This window comes from Cydia splendana, chromosome 12 (assembly GCF_910591565.1).
Source record: "Cydia splendana chromosome 12, ilCydSple1.2, whole genome shotgun sequence".
In the NCBI taxonomy this organism is placed as follows: Eukaryota; Metazoa; Arthropoda; class Insecta; order Lepidoptera; family Tortricidae; genus Cydia; species Cydia splendana.
Genome location: NC_085971.1, coordinates 20,264,386 through 20,284,036, shown reverse-complemented (window position 1 = coordinate 20,284,036; position 19,651 = coordinate 20,264,386). Strand labels below are relative to the sequence as shown.

The 19,651-nt window shown below is 39.0% G+C and overlaps 1 protein-coding gene and 1 long non-coding RNA gene across 5 annotated transcripts in view; one reads left to right on the top strand and one right to left on the bottom strand.

The window, feature by feature from the left end:
* The window catches only part of LOC134795644 (uncharacterized), a 439,378-nt gene that overhangs the window by 350,369 nt on the left and 69,358 nt on the right, over positions 1-19,651 (top strand). For all 4 annotated transcript variants that reach the window (XM_063767547.1, XM_063767546.1, XM_063767545.1 and 1 more), the window contains exons 9-10: positions 13,272-13,368; positions 15,684-15,903. In XM_063767547.1, the coding sequence (XP_063623617.1) occupies positions 13,272-13,368; positions 15,684-15,903 (317 nt within the window). The remainder of the gene's footprint in view (positions 1-13,271; positions 13,369-15,683; positions 15,904-19,651) is intronic.
* LOC134795739 (uncharacterized) overlaps positions 9,547-19,651 on the bottom strand; it is a 246,170-nt gene continuing 236,065 nt past the window's right edge. Inside the window, exon 2 of the long non-coding RNA XR_010144839.1 lies at positions 9,547-9,779. This is a non-coding gene — a long non-coding RNA (uncharacterized LOC134795739). The remainder of the gene's footprint in view (positions 9,780-19,651) is intronic.

The window sequence follows — 19,651 nt, the reverse complement described above, 5'->3', positions numbered from 1 at the left end:
TAAAGACTCACCGCAAGTGTTTCATCGCGTTCACGCCGACATCCACTCTGTCTAGTTTATCGCGAGATTTATCTATAGGTGGAGACAGACGACACATATATACGGATAAAGCTACGACGTACACGGCTAAGGAATTAAATATAGTAGTTTTCTTGGCATCTTAGTTTTATTTAGTTGGATTGAGCTTTTTATGACCCAGGCATATTAAGGGTTTCACCTCGGAAGAAGAGATAATAAGCTGGAAACTTGTAAACACCTGGTAAAAAGGGGACCTGGGGGAAAGGGTCCTACTTCATTCCAGATAACATTAGACTCTAAAATCTATTCTTTTACCTCATACAACTTTTAAAACTCACCGCAAGTGTTTCACTGTTTCATTACGTTCACGTCATCCACTCTGTCTAGTTTATCGCAAGATTTATATATCGGAGACAGACGAGACTTATATACGGATAAAGCCACGACGTACACAGCTAAGGAATCTATTCGTTGATGCTAGAATTGATTATTTTTGTTTTCTTGGTTACTTAGTTTTAGTTGATTGAGTCGAGCTTGCTAAGGCTTTACGTACCTGCAGTGCGACATAAAATAGTAGAAATTCAATAAAATGGAACTAAAAAAATTTCATACTTAATTGTTGCCATGTTTAACCATTTTACGTCAAAAATGTGACAGTTACGTAGAAAGTGGCGCCCTCATTTATTTTCTAATTTCTGCTATTTTATGTCGCACTATAACAATAGCATTTTGTCACTATTAACGTATCCAAATACCAGTCAAAGCTTATTTAACGCAAGGAGTAAAGTAACAATTAAATTGTCTATTGCATGTCATGGTAAATAATAACATTATTGCTGTATGAGAGAAAGATAAAAATACCTGCACTAATCGCTCCAGAGATTTGAAGCAAATGCACTTCTATCTACTATCAATTTATATTGCCAATACATGCATAAGTTTCATGTATGGTGAGGAACTGATAGTATAGCGTGGGAGACTGAGTGGCTCCGCTCACTGCACTATCGACTGATTTATTGGTCTGACACAGACGGGATTGATACTCTGCGGAGATAAATCGACTGGAACTGATTGATTAGTCTGCGGGAACTGAGTGCTAGTTCTTTCGCCTTTCTAGCTAAACTGTGAAATAAACTGCCATCCACGAGTCCGTATCGATACGACCTTCAAAGAATAAAGGTTCCTAGTTGACTACAGAAACCTAAAAAGCGTTATCCCAAAGACTTACTTGCACTTGCAAGTAAGTTATGCTCACGCTAGCGAACGTGTCAGTGTCAAACTGGTGGCAGCCGTACAAGTATTGCCACCAGTAATAGTACCGACATGACTAACTCTGCTATAGGTATAGCTACCCGAAATAAATAAAAATACGTTTATTACCAAGATCTCATACTCAATATCTTTATTGCGAATAAGGAATAGTCCATGCAGTACATACACAGTATCAAATCAATTAAAAGAGAAAAAAAAAATATTTTAAAACATGTCAAAAATATAGAAAATAAATAGCACATAATAATGAATAATTATACAGATTAATACAACACATCAGAAGATTCTACAAACAATAATAATAACAGTCCAGAACAATAAAAATCAAGATAAAATTAGTGCAATTCCAAGGTCTATGTTAATCAAATATCTTACCAAAGTATTATCTCTTTAATGAAGGCGTTAAAATGTATGTAGGCATTTGGCATAGACCTACTAAGTTATTTAACTATTATTACCAAGAACACAAAAAACATTTCAGCAGTAGAAAAAACAGAAACAATATTATTATGGTGTAATAGTCCGACAAGAAATTGTAGAAAATTATTGAGGGCGCCACCGTCACATTTTTGACGTAAAATGCTTAAACATGGCAACAAATGGACTGCGTTATGGAATAACGAACTAAGTAGTTCGTTATTCCATGACGCAGTCCAAATTAGTATGGATTTTTAGTTCCATTTTATTTAGTTTCGAATATTTTATGACGCACTATGGTAACTTAAACTAAAGTAGGAAAATAAACACAACACTTAATAAAAAAACCTGTGAACAATATTACAAGAGCAATTTCAGTGCATTTATTTTATATGTAGTACTTTACAAACGACATCAAAAATAAATGACGAGACTCATTTATTATAACAGATGTTCAACATCTGAAATAAATGGTCTTCATCATTTACCAACATTTCATAGACTAGACAATAATGGCCACCCATTACGGTTCTTGTTTGATGGTACTCGTACCTACTTATTTACAACTGTGATTTACGAGTAAACGTTGAAACAACCTAGCTAAATGGATATTTTTCTAGAGTTAGACCAAAAAAAGTCTGCAGCGATTTTGATAGTCCACGCGGTGCAAGTGTTATTTATACGTCATAATTTTATAGAAGTTTGACGTTTAAAATAACACTTGCACTGAGTGTGCTATCAAAATCGCTGCAGACTTTTCTTGGTCTAACTCTATCTCGCCAATCAGTCCTGTTACGTTTAAGGACCATAAAGGGTCTCACGTTAGATCGGGCCGTGTCCGGGCCGGAGCTTCCGGCGCTTACTTTTTTATGACATGACAGGTGATCACGTGATGCTTTCCATAGAAAACGATGCGCCGGAAGCTCCGACCCGTACACGGCCCGGTCTAACGTGAGACATCCTTTATACTGTATGAAGACATTACAGTAATAACATTCAAAATATAAGAAAAATGTGAATCAAATTTCACTTTTTTTCCATAGTAAATGCATGGAAACCATTTTCGCGTAGCAGCACGGGATGTGGATGTGGTAGCTGCCCTCACTGACCCAAAAATAAAATCCAAGCTGTATAGGCAACGTTTAAATTTTTAACCTTCTCTTAGATTTAATTTTATCATTAGTTGACTGGGGAAAATTGGTTTTAGGCAAGAGAACATTGCATTATGTATAGCATGAAAAAGGCATAAAATGTATAAAAAAGGTATTCTTTTAAAGATTATTACTAAGTACACAAATCGTAGCGATAAAACCATCACAATACGGCTGTCTCAACTATATAAAACGGCGCCTCATTTGTCCGTCCGTCTGTCGACATTGAGCCGGCAACACAAAGGATCGTTGGCGTCTCCGAGCTCCTATTGTGTTTATTTTTTTTTAATCCAGTGTGACGCGGGTTCGAGCTGTGACAACCGGCTTTAAGGCAATTTTATTACCTTATGTCAGTCTGATTATTACACATATAGATATGGGCCATACGCGTGCGCCCGTGAGGGACAGAACCTCCGCAATACGACGAAATTAAAAACACGTTTTAACATTGCTGACAATATACCAAAAACAGCCTACGTAATTTGGTCGGGTTCATTGTTACCCACCAGGGAACCGGTGGGCAACAACAATACGTCTACGTCCTTTTAGAAGTAGGCAGAAACGAAAAGTGAGGCTATGACAAACAATAATAGCGCTGTCTCTGCTACTCCTACTGAAAGTTCCATAAGGCCATCCTGTTCGGTTATTTCCCCCCACCTCCCTCGTCGCATCAAGTAGATCCACGATTACACTGGACGTGTAAGACGTGGGTGATAATCGATTGTTCCTATCCATCATTTCACTTTGTTGGTAGAAAAAGACAATATTTAAGAGGTTTGCACAATTTTATGGATAAGGGGACGGGTGTCTCAGGGCACAGGCCTCCCTCTTTCCCAAAATTCGCCACGCTTTATTTGTGGGTGTAGGTATTTTTATTTTAAAGTTCATCTATATGTCATATTTTAATATACTGTATGGTTTGTGTTTCATCTTGTTCAATAAAACTCACATTTCAATCCGAATAAGAAACAACCTAATCGAGCGTCTACCGATACGATAATACTGTAGACACTGTGGATTGAAATAAGCGGCAGATTCCTGCAACCTCTCTCCACACGTATTGGCTCGCCTTTCCTGTGGGATAAGACGGTGAAGCCAAGAGTGTAATGCAGGTGCTAAGCATCCCTGCGTTTCCTTAATTCCGTCCCGTATGTTACACCATAAATCGTCTGCAATAGACGCAAAGGCCAATGATGCGGATTAGCGAGCACGTCATAAAATAAATAAGCCATTCACAATCCTTCCACAAACTTCACACGTCTCGGCCGGCCGGGAAATCGTTGTTTCCCTAACGAGTGTCCCCACAGTCGGCCGGGAATGTTCGTCCCTAACGAGTGTCCCGTGGGATGGGACGAGAGACACGTCTGCTTGATGACTTTGTAAGTTGTGGACTTAGGTTACAATCACAATCAACTGATTAACGTGACGCAGCAGAGAATTACAAGATATCTCTTCAAATTAAGATACATAATACTATTTACAGTACATCTGGTGCTCCATTACTACACCCTGTGCTATAATAAGCACATTACGTAACTACGTCGAAAACTTAAAAGGCCATAATATATACTGTAAAACGTTATACGATACACGCTCCCTTCGGTCGTGTTTTTTAAATTCACCACTCGTTGTGAAATTCCTATTTTTCGCACTTATATCGTAAATAACTATTATTGCAGACCTCGCTGAGTTTCAGTAGGTACATGTATAGTCTGCATTAATACTCGTAGTAGTAGTATTTAACTTTATGTAAAACAATTACAATGTGACACTTTAAACTCTCGCGTTTTGTACACATATTTAATAATACCTAACGCAACACACATATTTAGCAACGTCGGAATGGTAAAAACAATGAAATTATATTGCGGTAGACCCGTTTGTGTAATTAAATATGAATTACAATGTGGCAGATAATTTTAATCGCAAACTGTAAAAATATATTATCTATGTTTGCGAAAGTATGTGAGGTAAAAGGCGGGCTTACCGCTAAAGAGCGATCTCTGAGTTATATAATACATACCTAAATAATATATTTCATCACAACGACCGACAACGACATCTTCATTTGTCCCTATTGATTACCTATTCCTTATGTATATTTCCCTTGAATAGTTAGTTTGCTATTACTTGTACTTGTTTATACCGAAATCAATGTCAATTCAGTATCTATTTTTGTACGTTTGCGTAGACCCACCTGTATTATCTACTTATCATTTGAGTGAATTGCAAAAAATTGTACATAGTTTAGCACCTGTAATTAGTCTAAAGTTAATTGATCCCATTGTGTTACGACAGTTAACCATTTTTATTTAAGTTAGATGCATGAAAGTGTGTTAGCGTATGCTATCGATAGACTTATATGTGTACGAATTAAGTACAATAAATACAATTTACATAGTTAATTTTCGTAACACTAATGAATCAATTAAGTTGAGACCAATCACAGCTTCTTAACTGCGCTTAATTACGTACAAATGTATGTAATTGACTCATTTTATATTTCTCACACGATTGTAAAATTATTATTGAGTTAGTTGAAGCCAATTCTCGTTTAACAGGTTGTTATGGGTTTGATTATTGATATAAAATGACACTCATGTAGCATACATATTTTTCGCAAATTAATCGCATCTCAGATCCCTTTTATGTGCATTTATAGGTCAAAATATATATATATATATTGATATATTTTGCGACTCGAATTGCCCTTTGAAGACATATATGTCTGTCGTATTGGATCTCTTAATCAAATTCCAATGGCTGCAAAGTTGAGCGGCTTTCGAACTATAACACTCTGATCTTGTATTGATATTACTCCAGTGGATATTTATTGAGCCTATTTTATGTTTCAATGGATTAGGCAATAAGGTCATTATTATATCTTATAGACTAAAATAAATATAATTTTTATAATTCAAACTATTTAGGTGAATGCCGCGAGGCTCAAGCGATTAAAATACGCCAACCTGGAACCAGCGTACGATTTTGTTCCGGTCGCGGTGGAAACTGCGGGGCCGTGGTGTTCGGAGGCCAAGAGGTTGATTAGAGACTTGGGGCGGCGTCTACGTGACAGAGGAGGCGATCCCCGTTCAGGCTCCTATCTAGTCCAACAGATATCGCTTGCCATCCAGCGCGGTAATGCCGCTAGCATCTTTGGCACTTTTGGGCTGGGTGGGGGTCGGAATGGGGCTGATAGTGTAAGTAGGATAGTATATTAGTAATATGTTTAGTTTTTAAGTTAGGAAATTGCATGTAAATTATTTAAGTAGATTTTAAGATTGACTTTGTATTTGTATTTGATGAATAAAAATTAAAAATTTAGGTGACAGAGCGGCATGCGTTGAATCGTCTGCTCTTGAGTCAGATTCGGCAGTTATTGGTGATTGTGATATCGTAATGTCAAATTATAATCTGATTTTGAGAGCTGAAATACTTCTCCTTTCCTTCAGATTGTCTTCAAATCGAATTTATTGCTGAATTCACTTAATACGATATATATTGACAGCACTTTATAAGATTTATTCATGTGAAGTAACACATTTAGCATAATTTTCTCGGTAAGTAAAAGACGTTGTTTCGTAGGTTACCTGTAGGTACCTACCTATTTTTTGGATATAGGTACTTATGGGCTCCTCACGTTTAATAAATGTACGCATAATATGTACTTGTATGCTCAAAATAACTTTGATCCAGTCAGTAACTAGCAGTCTTTTCCCCGTTGTTCATAACATAAAGCTTTTTCTTTTTCTAAAAAGCACAAATGTCAAAATGAAGGAACGATTATCAACCAGTTATCAACGCCTTGTTAGAGTTGATGACATTTATGAATAACGACATTTAGGGCCAGTTGCACCAGCCATATTTAACAGACTGATCAACGTCACGCAGCAGAGGTCTATGAAACTTCATAATACAATAATATTTAGCGAACGCTTGTTTAACGGTGACAGACGGTTTGGTGCAACCGACCTTAGAGTCGGAAAGAGAAGAGTCGTGGAATGTATGGGACCCAATACATTCCACGACTCTTCTCTTTCCGCACAGACTCTATTAGGTAGGTACGTCTATACGTGCATCACATTTTCTCATATATCTACTTGATACACGCTCGAGCCACAATAAGGGTGGGCGCTATCTGCGATGTCTTTTTAATGCGCTCAAAACCTCGTTCGCTATCTTGTAACTTACATATAATGACGAATAATGAGATTCGGGCATCTGTAGGTACGATGCAGATGTAAAATACGTTTCCTACCCAATCACCCTGCTTTTGTGTTTTGTACGGTCATATAAGTTGAGGCAATTTTTTTAAGATAAATTAATACACCAGAATTCGCTATATGTTAAACGTATTGGAACAAATACGTACGTAGAATGGAAATTCTTATTACTTTCTCTCTTTGCTGCGAAAATATTCAAGCTACAGTTTTCATTACCTCGCTCCATACGCTAGGTATTCGAAATTCGAAACTTGTACGGCTACCACCAGTTTTGACATTGACATAACGCTCACGTTTACGTAATTTACTTTCTGTACATCTCGCTTGCACTAATATGCGAGTACGAGCGAGATGCATAGAAAGTAAGTTACGTAAACGTGAGAGTTATGTCAATGTCAAAACTGGTGGTAGCCGTACTAAACCTCTTACCATTGGAGTATAGACTGCGTAAGCTCACTAGCAGTGCATCTCACTTGCACCACTATATCAGTAGTACCGAAATGCACTATGAGTGAGTTTACGCAATGGCCGTCCGCATTTGCACTCGGTTTTTATTAAAAACACATTACGGGCAGAATCGCAACAGAGGAAATTTTCTGTTTGAAAATGGTTGTATAATCTAACGGTTTTCGGTAAATGTCGGGTTTTATTAAAATCCTGTTTTAAATATCGTGTAGTTTTGAATAATGAAGACGCAGCTGTGCTTAGGAAGTATAAAGAGTATTAAACTACTTAACTTTTAAGTCTAAATTATTAGTCATGAAGCTATCGTCCTATAACACATTTTAGTGACCGTGAGACGCTTTTCAGTGGTAACTGAATTGTGCTAGAGATATATGCTCTAATATCTCTGGCGATTCATAGTTGATTAGTTAATATTCTAATGGATGTAGCTTAGCTTTCAGACTAAATAAAAATCTAGTTCAAGTAACTTAGGTATTTCGGTCAATCACAAAACAATGTCTGCGGTCTAAATTGCCGCCACCCATACAAAATGTATGAAAAGAGTCGTGGCAATTAGACTTTATTAGACGCAACTGCAAACATATTCTCAGAGAATGACCCATTTATTAACAAATCACAACCGAGCCACGCCTACAACCTGTCTGTAATTAATCCTTATAACTACTGCCGTATTCGAACTTCACGATATTCACAAGAGACGACACGTACTAGATCCATTCTAGATACGTTATAGTTTAGATATCAACTAGTTCTCTTTTGCAGCGCAATTCGGGCAACCAATGTCACTTTTACGGTAGATAGAGTAAGATATCTATTAGATGTGAATTGGATCTCTAAGTCATATCCTGTGGAAATCGTTCAACAGTATCTCCAGAATCGCGCAAATGTCAAATTTGACAGGTTAAATCTTAAACATATCGTTATCGTATCTTGATGATGTCTAAAAGATGTCTATTAGATGTCTATTTCAAAATCCGAATCGGGCCTTTACTCACCAACGGTCTCACTCCCCGATTCGAACTTTAAGATACGTCAATTAATAGATCTAGAAACGATATGGACTAGACGTGTCAGTGCCAAAAGTGACGTTTTTGTTTGAAGAAATGTCACATTTGACACTGACATATCCATATCGTTTCTAGATCTATTAATTGACGTATCTTAAAGTAGGTAAAATTTTGAACGATTATCTCAAGTAAAGTAAAAAACAAGTAAGAAATATCAAACTCCAGTCTGTGCCAACATTCCACTAACATTTCTCAGAAAGCTACCTTTTATTTACACTGTAAAAAGCACGAAAGTTATCTCAGACAGACACTATGTCACTTGGCCGCGCGGCCAAGACAGCTGAAGACAGTGCCAAGTCTCCCGCTAAGCCAAATATTGACGAGCGGAACGGCGCCATTTTTAAAACGGCTATACCGTTGTTGGTTTAACTAACTGAACTTTTGTGAACCTTATTTCCAAGATATAAAGTCGGTGTTTAGTTCTGTGTTGCTGTTATCATCGTTGGTGCCACTAAATGACGATTTTTGAACCTTGTTGGGAAGAGATAAAGTCTAGAGATGGTCTTTTAGTAAAACGCAAAGTTTCAACTATTCAAGGTGAATGTATGCGATTGTAGATAGTATGCTTGTATATACTCATACTCGTAGAATCTTTCGGGCTGAGATAGATACCACAGAGGTTTTCCGTCTGTTTCAGGTACATTTTTGTTTGGATTCTTTGCCAATGTTGAATCTGAAATGCCTTTTTCGTTTAGTCTGTCTTTTTTCTTCGGTTATTTCTTTAAAGTCGAGATTGGTCTCATATATTTTACATAGCGGTTTAGGAGCCAAGAATTTAGAGTTATCGTATCTCTTAAAAGTTTTACTATGTAAAATCAAAATAATCATTATTGTGTGAATACACACAAATATAAAAAGCAGCCAAGTGCGAGTCGGACTCGCCCATGAAGGGTTCCGTAGCAGCAAGTAACATAATAAAATTGCGGTTTACGATTTATGACGTATTAAAAAAAACTACTTACTAGATCTCGTTCAAACCAATTTTCGGTGGAAGTTTGCATGGTAATGTACATCATATCTTTTTTTTAGTTTTATCATTCTCTTATTTTAGAAGTTACAGGGGCCTCCCCCTGAACACACATTTTACCACTTTGGAAGTGTCTCTCGTGCAAACTATTCAGTTTAGAAAAAATTATATTAGAAACCTCAATATCATTTTTGAAGACCTATACCGTATGGGTTTGATGAATAAAAAAATTTTTGAGTTGCAGTTCTAAGTATGGGGGACCCCCAAAATTTATTGTTTTTTTTTCTATTTTTGTGTCAAAATCTTAATGCGGTTCACAGAATACATCTACTTACCAAGTTTCAACAGTATAGTTCTTATAGTTTCGGAAAAAAGTGGCTGTGATATACACGAACAGACAGACAAACAGACATGACGAATCCATAAGGGTTCCGTTTTTTGCCATTTGGCTACGGAACCCTAAAAATGAATAAATAAGTAAAGTCAGACAAGTGATCAAGTTTTCTGTCATATTCAATATTGTACCTACCTACAGACAAGTCCACATACTTAAAACTGAAGACACGACAGACATTCGTAATCCTATAAAAGCACATTAGCTATTCTCTTCGATCCAATTTTAAAGCGTGTTTACACTCCTCATAAGCCGCTTTTCTCACAAACTTACCAAACATCAAACCGTTCACAAATTCCAAGCATACGCGGTAAACCAACTATCGCTAGCAACAGTTAATCCACAACACTACTCGTATGTCACTATCAGCTTAGCCTAATCCCCTCAGCTCATTCTAAATTCAGCTCTAGAGCGTACATCATGGGGTTTAAATTCGTAGTTCCACATTAGCATGGTGAAATCGAACTGCCAAACACACGAGTTTCGTGGAATTATGAGAGATTTCTGTTCGTGTGGCGAGAATCGCCCACACTGTTGGGAGGGGGCATATCTACCTAACTACCTATATACCCTACCTATCAGCTACGGACGTCCACTGCTGGCATAAGCCTCCTCCATAGACCGCCACCGGGAGAGATGGAATACACATTAGCCCAAAAATATTATTTAAATTACCACAAAATTTTAGACTTTTACGAGTCAACCAACCAACCAACATCAGACCTTAATTGTGTTCTTTTTAAATAAAAATGATATTTTTGTTATTTTTACTGGTATTTCTTCAAATAAACGTTTCGCTTATTTAAGTTTACTTAAGAAGTCTGCTGTCGAGGACAATTCAAATTGTCATTGGGGTACTCGAGCGTTAGTTCTAAATCAGTTTGATAGACACATTTTTTGTAAAAAATAAAAGGTAGAAATGGAAAAATCTACAGCCAATTTATAAATACTATCGTACTAGCACATTCATTCATAGACGTTAAAAACATTGAGCTCGATTTTCAACCTCTTAGGGATTGTATTTTTTTAACATGAGTATATAAAGATTTTTTACAACTTTACGACACAAACAACGGATTCGGTACGGAGTGAAATATGTCGAGCGTTTTTCGACTTAAAATACGTTAGTGACCCGTTCTTAATATATTTAATTATTTGTACAACATTTAAAGAATACGAAAATACGTTTTATATTTTATTTTCGGTTATAAATTGTATCTATACAACGGCTTGTTTGAAATAAGGTGTATTCAGGTATTTCATGTCGTGTCCGAATGTCGAATCATTCCCAAAACAATTATATTAGGTACTTATAGAAATTAAATAAATTAGATAATTTTAGTGATAAGTCTATTATAATTAGTTTTAAGTACATATGTTTGTAACCCATAACTTGCATGTTTGGTTTAACTGTCAATGTAAAGTTGATTAAATAAATAAAATAAATAAATAAGGTATATGTGTCATAAAGATGAGTTGGTTTAAACGCTCGCAAAATGTCCCCTTTCGTCATTTTCGTCCATCACAATCCCAAAGTGAGAGTCCAATGGTGCCGCAGCTAATAGACTGCTATTTGGTGTCCACACCGCAACCGAGCACTCTGTCAAATGGCTAATCATTGAAAGCCATTAAGAGTTTAGGCAGGTGTCCGATCGGCGGGGAACAGCGGTAAGCGACTAGCGATGAGCGAGTTTCGTCAAATAATTTTGTTCGCGATTTCGGAGTTGGTCCCATAGTAAAAGTTGCTCAGTATAACCCCAAAACCTCCCTCACAACAAGAATGCAGTTATTTTTTAGCCACCGTGTTTATAATGACATTTTTTGCGTGTTTTCATAGCAAAGCCAAACATACCTAAAAGTTTTCTCATTTATATTAAGAATTGTGTATTTCTATCACGTATATAACTTGAACAAATATTGCGAGTTTAGTTTAGAAATGCTACATTGTTCTACAACTGTCAACATGATTTGTGATATTTGTTGGTTGTCCGAAGTTTGTTAAAACAACCAATGTGTTACAAGTATTTGCATTCGCGGCTGATAGATGATGTAATAGTGTTTTCATATTTTGTGGTTGTCAGGTATAAGTTGAGATTATCAACCCTATTATATAAAAATCTTACAAAACGCGCTTAAAACTATGGGAATAATACCGTTCGTTTGTATAGGCAGGTATATGATACATTTTAATTTTTAAAAAGCAGAAACGTCTGCGAGCGATGCTATAAAGCTTAGAATAAATTTAAAAGTGGAAAATTTACTGTCTTGGGTGGGACTTGAACTCACGGCCTCTGCCTCTGGTAGATGTCGCTAAGGGTCCCCTTGACCTATAATATGGTGGAAAGATTTGCTGGCTATGGATGAGGTCTTGGTTGCTCAGATGGCAGGGCGCTGGAGTATCGATCCAGGGCCCGTGAGTTCAAGTCTCACCCAAGACAGTAATTTTTTCACTTTTAAATTTATTCAAAGTTTTATATGATACATTGCACCTATTTTCGTTTGTTTTATATTAAAGTTATTAAAGTATTTACAAAGTTTTTTTTTATACCACATCGGTGGCAAACAAGCATACGGCCCGCCTGATGGTAAGCAGTCACCGTAGCCTATGGACGCCTGCAACTCCAGAGGTGTTACATGCGCGTTGCCGACCTTTTAAAAACCTGTACACTCCTTTTTTGAAGAACCCCATGCTGTAGACCCTCGGGAAAACCTCGGAAGGGAGCTCCTTAAGTTTTAAATTGTTACCACAAAGTCTAACGATGTAGATACGCCTTTTACTGTATAAGTAGATCTCTTATTATGTGTTATTTCACCAAAAAACATTTCCCTTAATTAGTCCAAAAATCTTTTTTTAAATCAAACAATGAGGAAGTGGATTAAGTTTCTTAAAGTCTGTTGAACATAACTGAAGTGTTTTAACTTTTTTTAGGGTTCCGTACCCGAAGAGTACAAACGGAACCCTATTACTAAGACTCTTCTGTCCGTCTGTCTGTCCGTCTATCTGTCTGTCTGTCACCAGGCTGTATATCGTGAACCGTCATAGCTAGACTGTTGCCGTTGCCGCTATAACAACAAATACTAAAACCAGTATAAAATAAATATTTAAATGGGTCTCCCATACAACAAACGTGATTTTTTTGCCGTTTTTTGTGTAATCGTACGGAACCCTTCGTGCGCGAGTCCGACTCGCACTTGGCCGGTTTATATTTAATATCTGTTTCAATTAATCCAAACTTATATTTTTCTTTTAACCATAGTCTGTCTAAATCTATTCACGAATGATTATTTTCTTTTCAGTTGCACTTACGATTTCCTGGAGATCACTGAAATAGGAGAGAACGCTACAGATGAAGACTGGCAGCATGACCACCACGGCTTGTCCGCTGACAACGAGGTAAGACTGGCAGCATGACCACCACGGCTTGTCCGCTGACAACGAGGTAAGACTGGCAGCATGACCACCACGGCTTGTCCGTTGACAACGAGGTAAGACTGGCAGCATGACCACCACGGCTTGTCCGCTGACAACGAGGTAAGACTGGCAGCATGACCACCACGGCTTGTCCGCTGACAACGAGGTAATACTACTTCCCATAGTTATGTAATTTTCTATAGAGCCGATTTCGTCCAATCATGTATCGAGTCCGCTGTCCGCTGGCAGTCGGCTGGCAGTAGACGGTCAGGGAGGCCTCGTAGGTACTACATGGAGGCGATCAGTTGAGAAAGAGGCTGGTTCAACTGGACTCGGCTGGAAAGAGCTGGAAGTAGCCGCTCAAGATCGCGACAAATGGAGGATTCTTCAGCGATCCCTATGTCCCTAATGAGGGATAACATCACCATCATCATCATGTATCGAGTACGGCCACGGGCTTTGAAATATAATGAATATTAACATACCTATACATATTTTTCTTTACTAAAACAAATAGTTTTTCTTAAAAAACTGCCTAAGTAACATCAATTTCAACGGAATTGGGTGTAGGCTGCCTTTCACTGATGAACGGTAGATCTTATGTAGTTGGAATAAGGTTTAGGAATGGTCAGCTAACTCACTGTCAAATCCTACTGACTGCGCCAATCAAGATTACCGGTATTAGCTAGGGGTGACCCACTGTCACAGCGGTCCCGAACAACAAAGTCAAATCTTCTCATTTGCCATAAGTATATGGGCACGTAAAATAATTAACTAAAACTAAATTGATTTTGTTTAAAAAAAGTATTACCTTGTCCCCTATTTCACCACGGTGACAGGTGCGACAATTATAAAATGTCAATGTTGCTGACGTCACAGTCATCCATGGGCTACGGTTATAGCTTACCATTGGGCGGGTCGTATTCCTGTTTGCCACCATCATTGTATTATTTAATAAAACTTTATTATATCGGCAAAAAACAGGTATTTCTCTTGCGAAGTTTATGATGATGATGATGACAATTGTCACAAGATTTAAAAGAACTTTCGGTAATTCTTGAAGAAATAAGTAATTTCTGATTTCTGAAATGAGTCTGTGTCGGAATTTGCCTCTAGCTTCGCAAAATAAGTACTTATTTATTGGCGATATAATGGAGTTTTTTTTTAATGTTGGTGGCAAACAAGCACACCGCCTGTCCGATGGTAAGCGGAAAAGAAGAAGTCTATGGAGGCCTGTGACGTCGGTAACAGTGATGTCGACAACTGTCGCACCTGTCACCGTAGTGAAATAGGGGCTAGTAGCTAAAGTACTGTCCTGTCCCTGAACCTGTTTGAGACAGTATCGATCACGTTTTGTGTCACCGAAAGTAAAAAGAAGTCCTTCCTAAGCTTAATACCTCACGTCAATATGTATTGGCTACGCCAAATCCCTGTTTGTTTTATAAGCACGTCCCACGGGTTAGAATTGAGCTGTGTTCAGATTTAAACAATATTAACTTGATTTATTATTGATGATACAGCCTTGGCAATATACTGTAATATTTAAACACTGCGCATAATTTATATTAGGTAAGTAAGTATAAGGCTCAACATGACTACGCATCTCGTTGAGTTTCTTGGGATTCTAGTGTAGATTAAAACTTAGTGGTAGTATTTGTCATTCAGTATCTAAAGTGACAAATAAATATTTTTAATTTCTTTTATTGCGACTCTCAGAGCATCTCACAAACCGCTAAGTAAGTTGTATATCAAGTTTGTATTTTTTAAAGTCTGAATTGGCCTCTGAGGTGTAAACATTCCGAACGATATTCTATCGCTTTATCTTCGTACCAGCTTTATCAAGTTTATCAACTTGAGTTGGGGGTTGGGGGTGGTTTAGATATAACCAAGTTGTTGAAGGATATCTTTCACATTTTCACATAATATACATGTGTGTTGAGTGCCTAAATGAACTTTGTGTAGTTTAATTTACTGACAACTTACGTGCGATTGTATTCGTAAGAGCCGGCAAGGGATTTGAAGTAATGACACAGAATAAAGTAACAATATTTCACGGTAATGTGTCAATTTTATTTTCATGAATAGGCATCTAGCGCGGCGCCTGGCGTATCCTGATTGTAATAACAATAAATTTGATTGCGCCTCCCTAAAAAGGAAGAAATGGAAAGATTCGCACGCTTCGGCAGCTCAGTTGGTAAAGAGCGATCGGACCGGTGTTCCGATAGATTGCAAGTTCTAGTCTTGCCCTGTAATATCAAAATTATGGCTGCTTTTGTATATTTCGGTCTTTTCACCAGGTATGGGAAGAATCCGAGACCCTCCTGCCCGAATCCGACGCCATCAGTGCGGGATGGCTCCGCGACGGCGTGCTGCCCTCGCGGCGTCTGTGCGGCGACTGGACGGCCAAGCTCAAGCTACTCCGCTACCGGTCGCGCGGGAACGCGCTGCGCATACGCTTCCGCGCTGATCATGAGCGCCATCTAGCGGGGTTTAAGGCCAAGGTCGCCGTAGCTGACTGTGAGTACATACACTTAGTACACTTTAGAGAGACCCCACACCCGTGTTTCCCGAGCGTCGGCGTATAGTCAACTCTATGACTGTGCTCGACGCAACGTCGGCGACACTGCGCAGTTACACCATTTTCCATAGCGCTGACGCCCAAAAGACGTTAGCGTGGGGTCTTTCTTATACAGCTTTTGCTCGACTTTTTTAGAAGAGGGCGCTGTAGGCATCCGGCAGTGGAGCGCGCGAAACGGGCTCTAAACCTCAACTTCTAGATAACATGACGGGGCCAACTTTTACATAGGGGACCTTGGGCGCCCGACTTTCTTGTCACGAGGGTGCCAACACGGAGCCCGGCGATAAAGTGCGCTCCAGTTGCGGGCTTCATCTGACTTTTGTGTGAGGGCACTGGTCGCGCACGGTACTAAAGTTCTTAATAGGCTGGACGTATATAGGCCGAATTATTTATGATTTATTTATATACATAAAACAGTCAAACTAAAACAATAACCCTTCTTTTCCTTCACCATATAATAGTCAAGTAAAAATAAAGAACCTTCACAACGCTTTATAATCATAACCATATTTGCATGAAGCTTGTCACAATATTCGACTGATCGAACACCCATCTAGCTGGTGACGAGCAAACGATGGCCAATACACGTTCAATGACTTGTTAAATCAAGTATCGGTTCCGAGGTAATGGCGCGCGCCACGTCTGCCGATAAGGGCCGTGAGAAATGATTTTATTTTAGGCGTTACGGGATATTGGCGGGTGTTTTATCTTGGGAATTATTTTTACAAATTCAGATAAGAAAGGGCAATTGGATACGCGTTCGAATTGATTTCGAGTTCATTGCCCCCGTGAACAGTTACAGATTTTGTTGAGAGGTCGATCATTTGACACAGTAGGTAAAGCCTGACCAGTAATATTATGATTCTTTATTTATTTCTCATCTTAAGGTAGGTTATTTTATAATATGAATATAAAAGTAAAATATAAAAACACTTACAAAACAATAAAAAATTATATAAACACATTATAAAAAACCTAACCTAGGGTGCCGCCAGCAGCGGGGCAAGGCCCAAGCTACCGGTGGTCAGGGCTGCAGAGAGAGGAACCGGCGGACTATCCGCGCCGTGTCCAAGATCACCGCCTTCTGCATCTGACCCTTGATCCAACCACCCAGCGAGAGTCTCTCTAGGTGTTGGTCGAGACTCTTCGCTATGAGACCGTTATATTATGATCATTGTTAAGAGGGCGCTGTTATGCTAATGTATAAGGTGACAGTTCAGTATACTATAAAAAAAATAGTTCCAGTAAAATTCCGCAACGTGGCGCTTGATCATATATTCCTGCTCAGGCTTTACATACATGGGTATAATAGATAACATAGAGGTGGCATATTGCTCCTAAACCGTGGCAATATGCCACCTAGTAAGGTCATATATGGCTAGTAAGGTTTAAAGTTCCGCATCAAGATATTTTCAATACCATTCGATATTTTATAGTCGTTTTTCGTTAAAAGTAATCATCAGTTCATCACAAACATTCACACCTGTACCTTCCCGTGTTCATTTATAAAAAAAATCTAAGATCCCCAACCCACATTGGGTTAGGGATGGAACTATAGAACCGTCTCGTGTATCATCTTCTTCCATCCCTTTTCCCATTATTTGGGGTCGCGCCTCCTCACATATTTGCGCCAAGACGTTGTATCTTCCCGTTTCTAACCGTCTCGGGTAATATGAGAGAAAAGTTTTCCAGTTCTATAAGAATTTCTGGAAAGAAGTAAATATAGAGAAGTAAAGAAGAAGTAAAAATTATAAGGTTTTCATGATCATTTTGTTACTTCCAATATTATTTAAGTAAAGTTTGCAGTTAATTTTGAATTAATGTTAAGTATTTAATTCAGTGGCATGAACAAAACGGTATTTGATACCTGCCTTCTGCCTTGTCTACTGTACGGGTGCCAGCCTTGGGTGTACACAGATACCGTAAAGCAAAAAATTAAATGCACTCAGCGGGCAATGGAACGAAGCATGCTACATATTAGAAAAATAGAAAAGGTAAAAAGCCAAGACATAAGAAATAGGACAAAGATTACCTACTGACGCGCTTAAACATGCACTCACACTAAAGTGGAAATGGGCAGGCCACATCTCACGTTCCAAAGATAAAAGATGGACCAAAACAACCACACAATGGAAAGGGCCAACAGGGAAAAGAAAAATTGGAAAACCAAAAAGACGGTGGGCTGATGACATAAAAGACATAGCAGGAAGCGACTGGATGAATAAAAGCAAAGACGTGGAAACATGGCATAAGATGGAGGAGGCCTTTACCCAATAAGGGGTCCATATTTCAAAGGAACTTATAAACTAACCACACTAACATAAACTATATGGAAAAAGAAACTAACAACTAAAACAACAACGCATTATAATTGTAATTATCCTTTTTATGTGAAATATGGAATAAATGGCTTTATTATTATCTCCTTTATTCAATTAGGGTCTTAGGTTAGGATTTTACAGTGTGAGTATAAAAGTAAAATATAAAAACACTTACATAACATAACAAAAATATATAAACACATTATAAAAAACCTAACCTAGGGTGCCGCCGGCAGCGGGGCTTGGCCCAAGCTGCCGGTGGTCAGGGCCGCAGAGTGAGGAACCGACGTACTATACGCGCCGTGTCCAAAATTACCGCCTTCTGCATCTGACCCTTGATCCAACCACCCAGCGAGAGTCTCTCTAGGTGTTGGTCGAGACTCTTCGCTATGAGACCGTTCGCTGACACAACTATCGGAACAATGATCGTCGAGTCAACATCCCACATGGCGGTAATCTCGTGAGCTAAGTCTAGGTACTTGCTGGACTTGTCCTTCTCGGCCTTCACGAGATTCTCATCATGGGGGATGGTGACGTCGGCGAGCACGGCCCGGCGCTGCGATCGGTCTATCAGCACGATGTCAGGCTTATTGGCGACAATAGTCCTGTCAGTGATGATAGATCGATCCCAATAGAGCGTGGCACGACCATTCTCGAGAACAGGCGCAGGTAAGTACTTGTAGTACGGTACTTCGCGGTCCACAAGGCCGTATAGAAGAGCAAGTTGTTGGTGAATAATCCTGGCTACGAGATTATGTCTGTGCAAGTACTCACCGTTAGCAAGATGAGAACAACCGGAAATTATATGCCTGAGTGACTCTCCGGGACGGCGGCATGCCCGACAGATGTCGACCGTACCGTCCTTCAGGATATATTTCCGATAGTTGTTCGTCATCATCACTTCGTCCGCAATTGCACAGGCAAAACCCTCGGTTTCTCCGAAGAGGTCCCCGAATCGTAACCAATTCACCGACGCGAGCAGGTCCACATCGGGTCCCGTGAGGGCCTTGTAGAACCGCCCGTGTAGCACCTTACTCTCCCATGCCGCCTTGCGATCCGCAGTACTTAGTACCACAGGTTTGCGCCAGTTCACGTTTGCCAAGGAGAGCGGCGTGAGGTTCCTGTCTACTGCCACCACATCACGATGCATCCCACACTCGTTGTTAAGGAAATAATTCCTGAGATTGTACACCTCGCGGTTGTGGAAATCCTTGGCGTTTAGAAAGCCTCGACCTCCACACTTCCGTGGGATGTACAATCTCATAACTGACGAGCGTGGGTGTAGCATGCGATGTGTGGTGAGCAGTGATCGGACCCTCCGATCCAGGGCATCCAGCTCGGTCTGAGTCCACCTTAGTATGCCAAA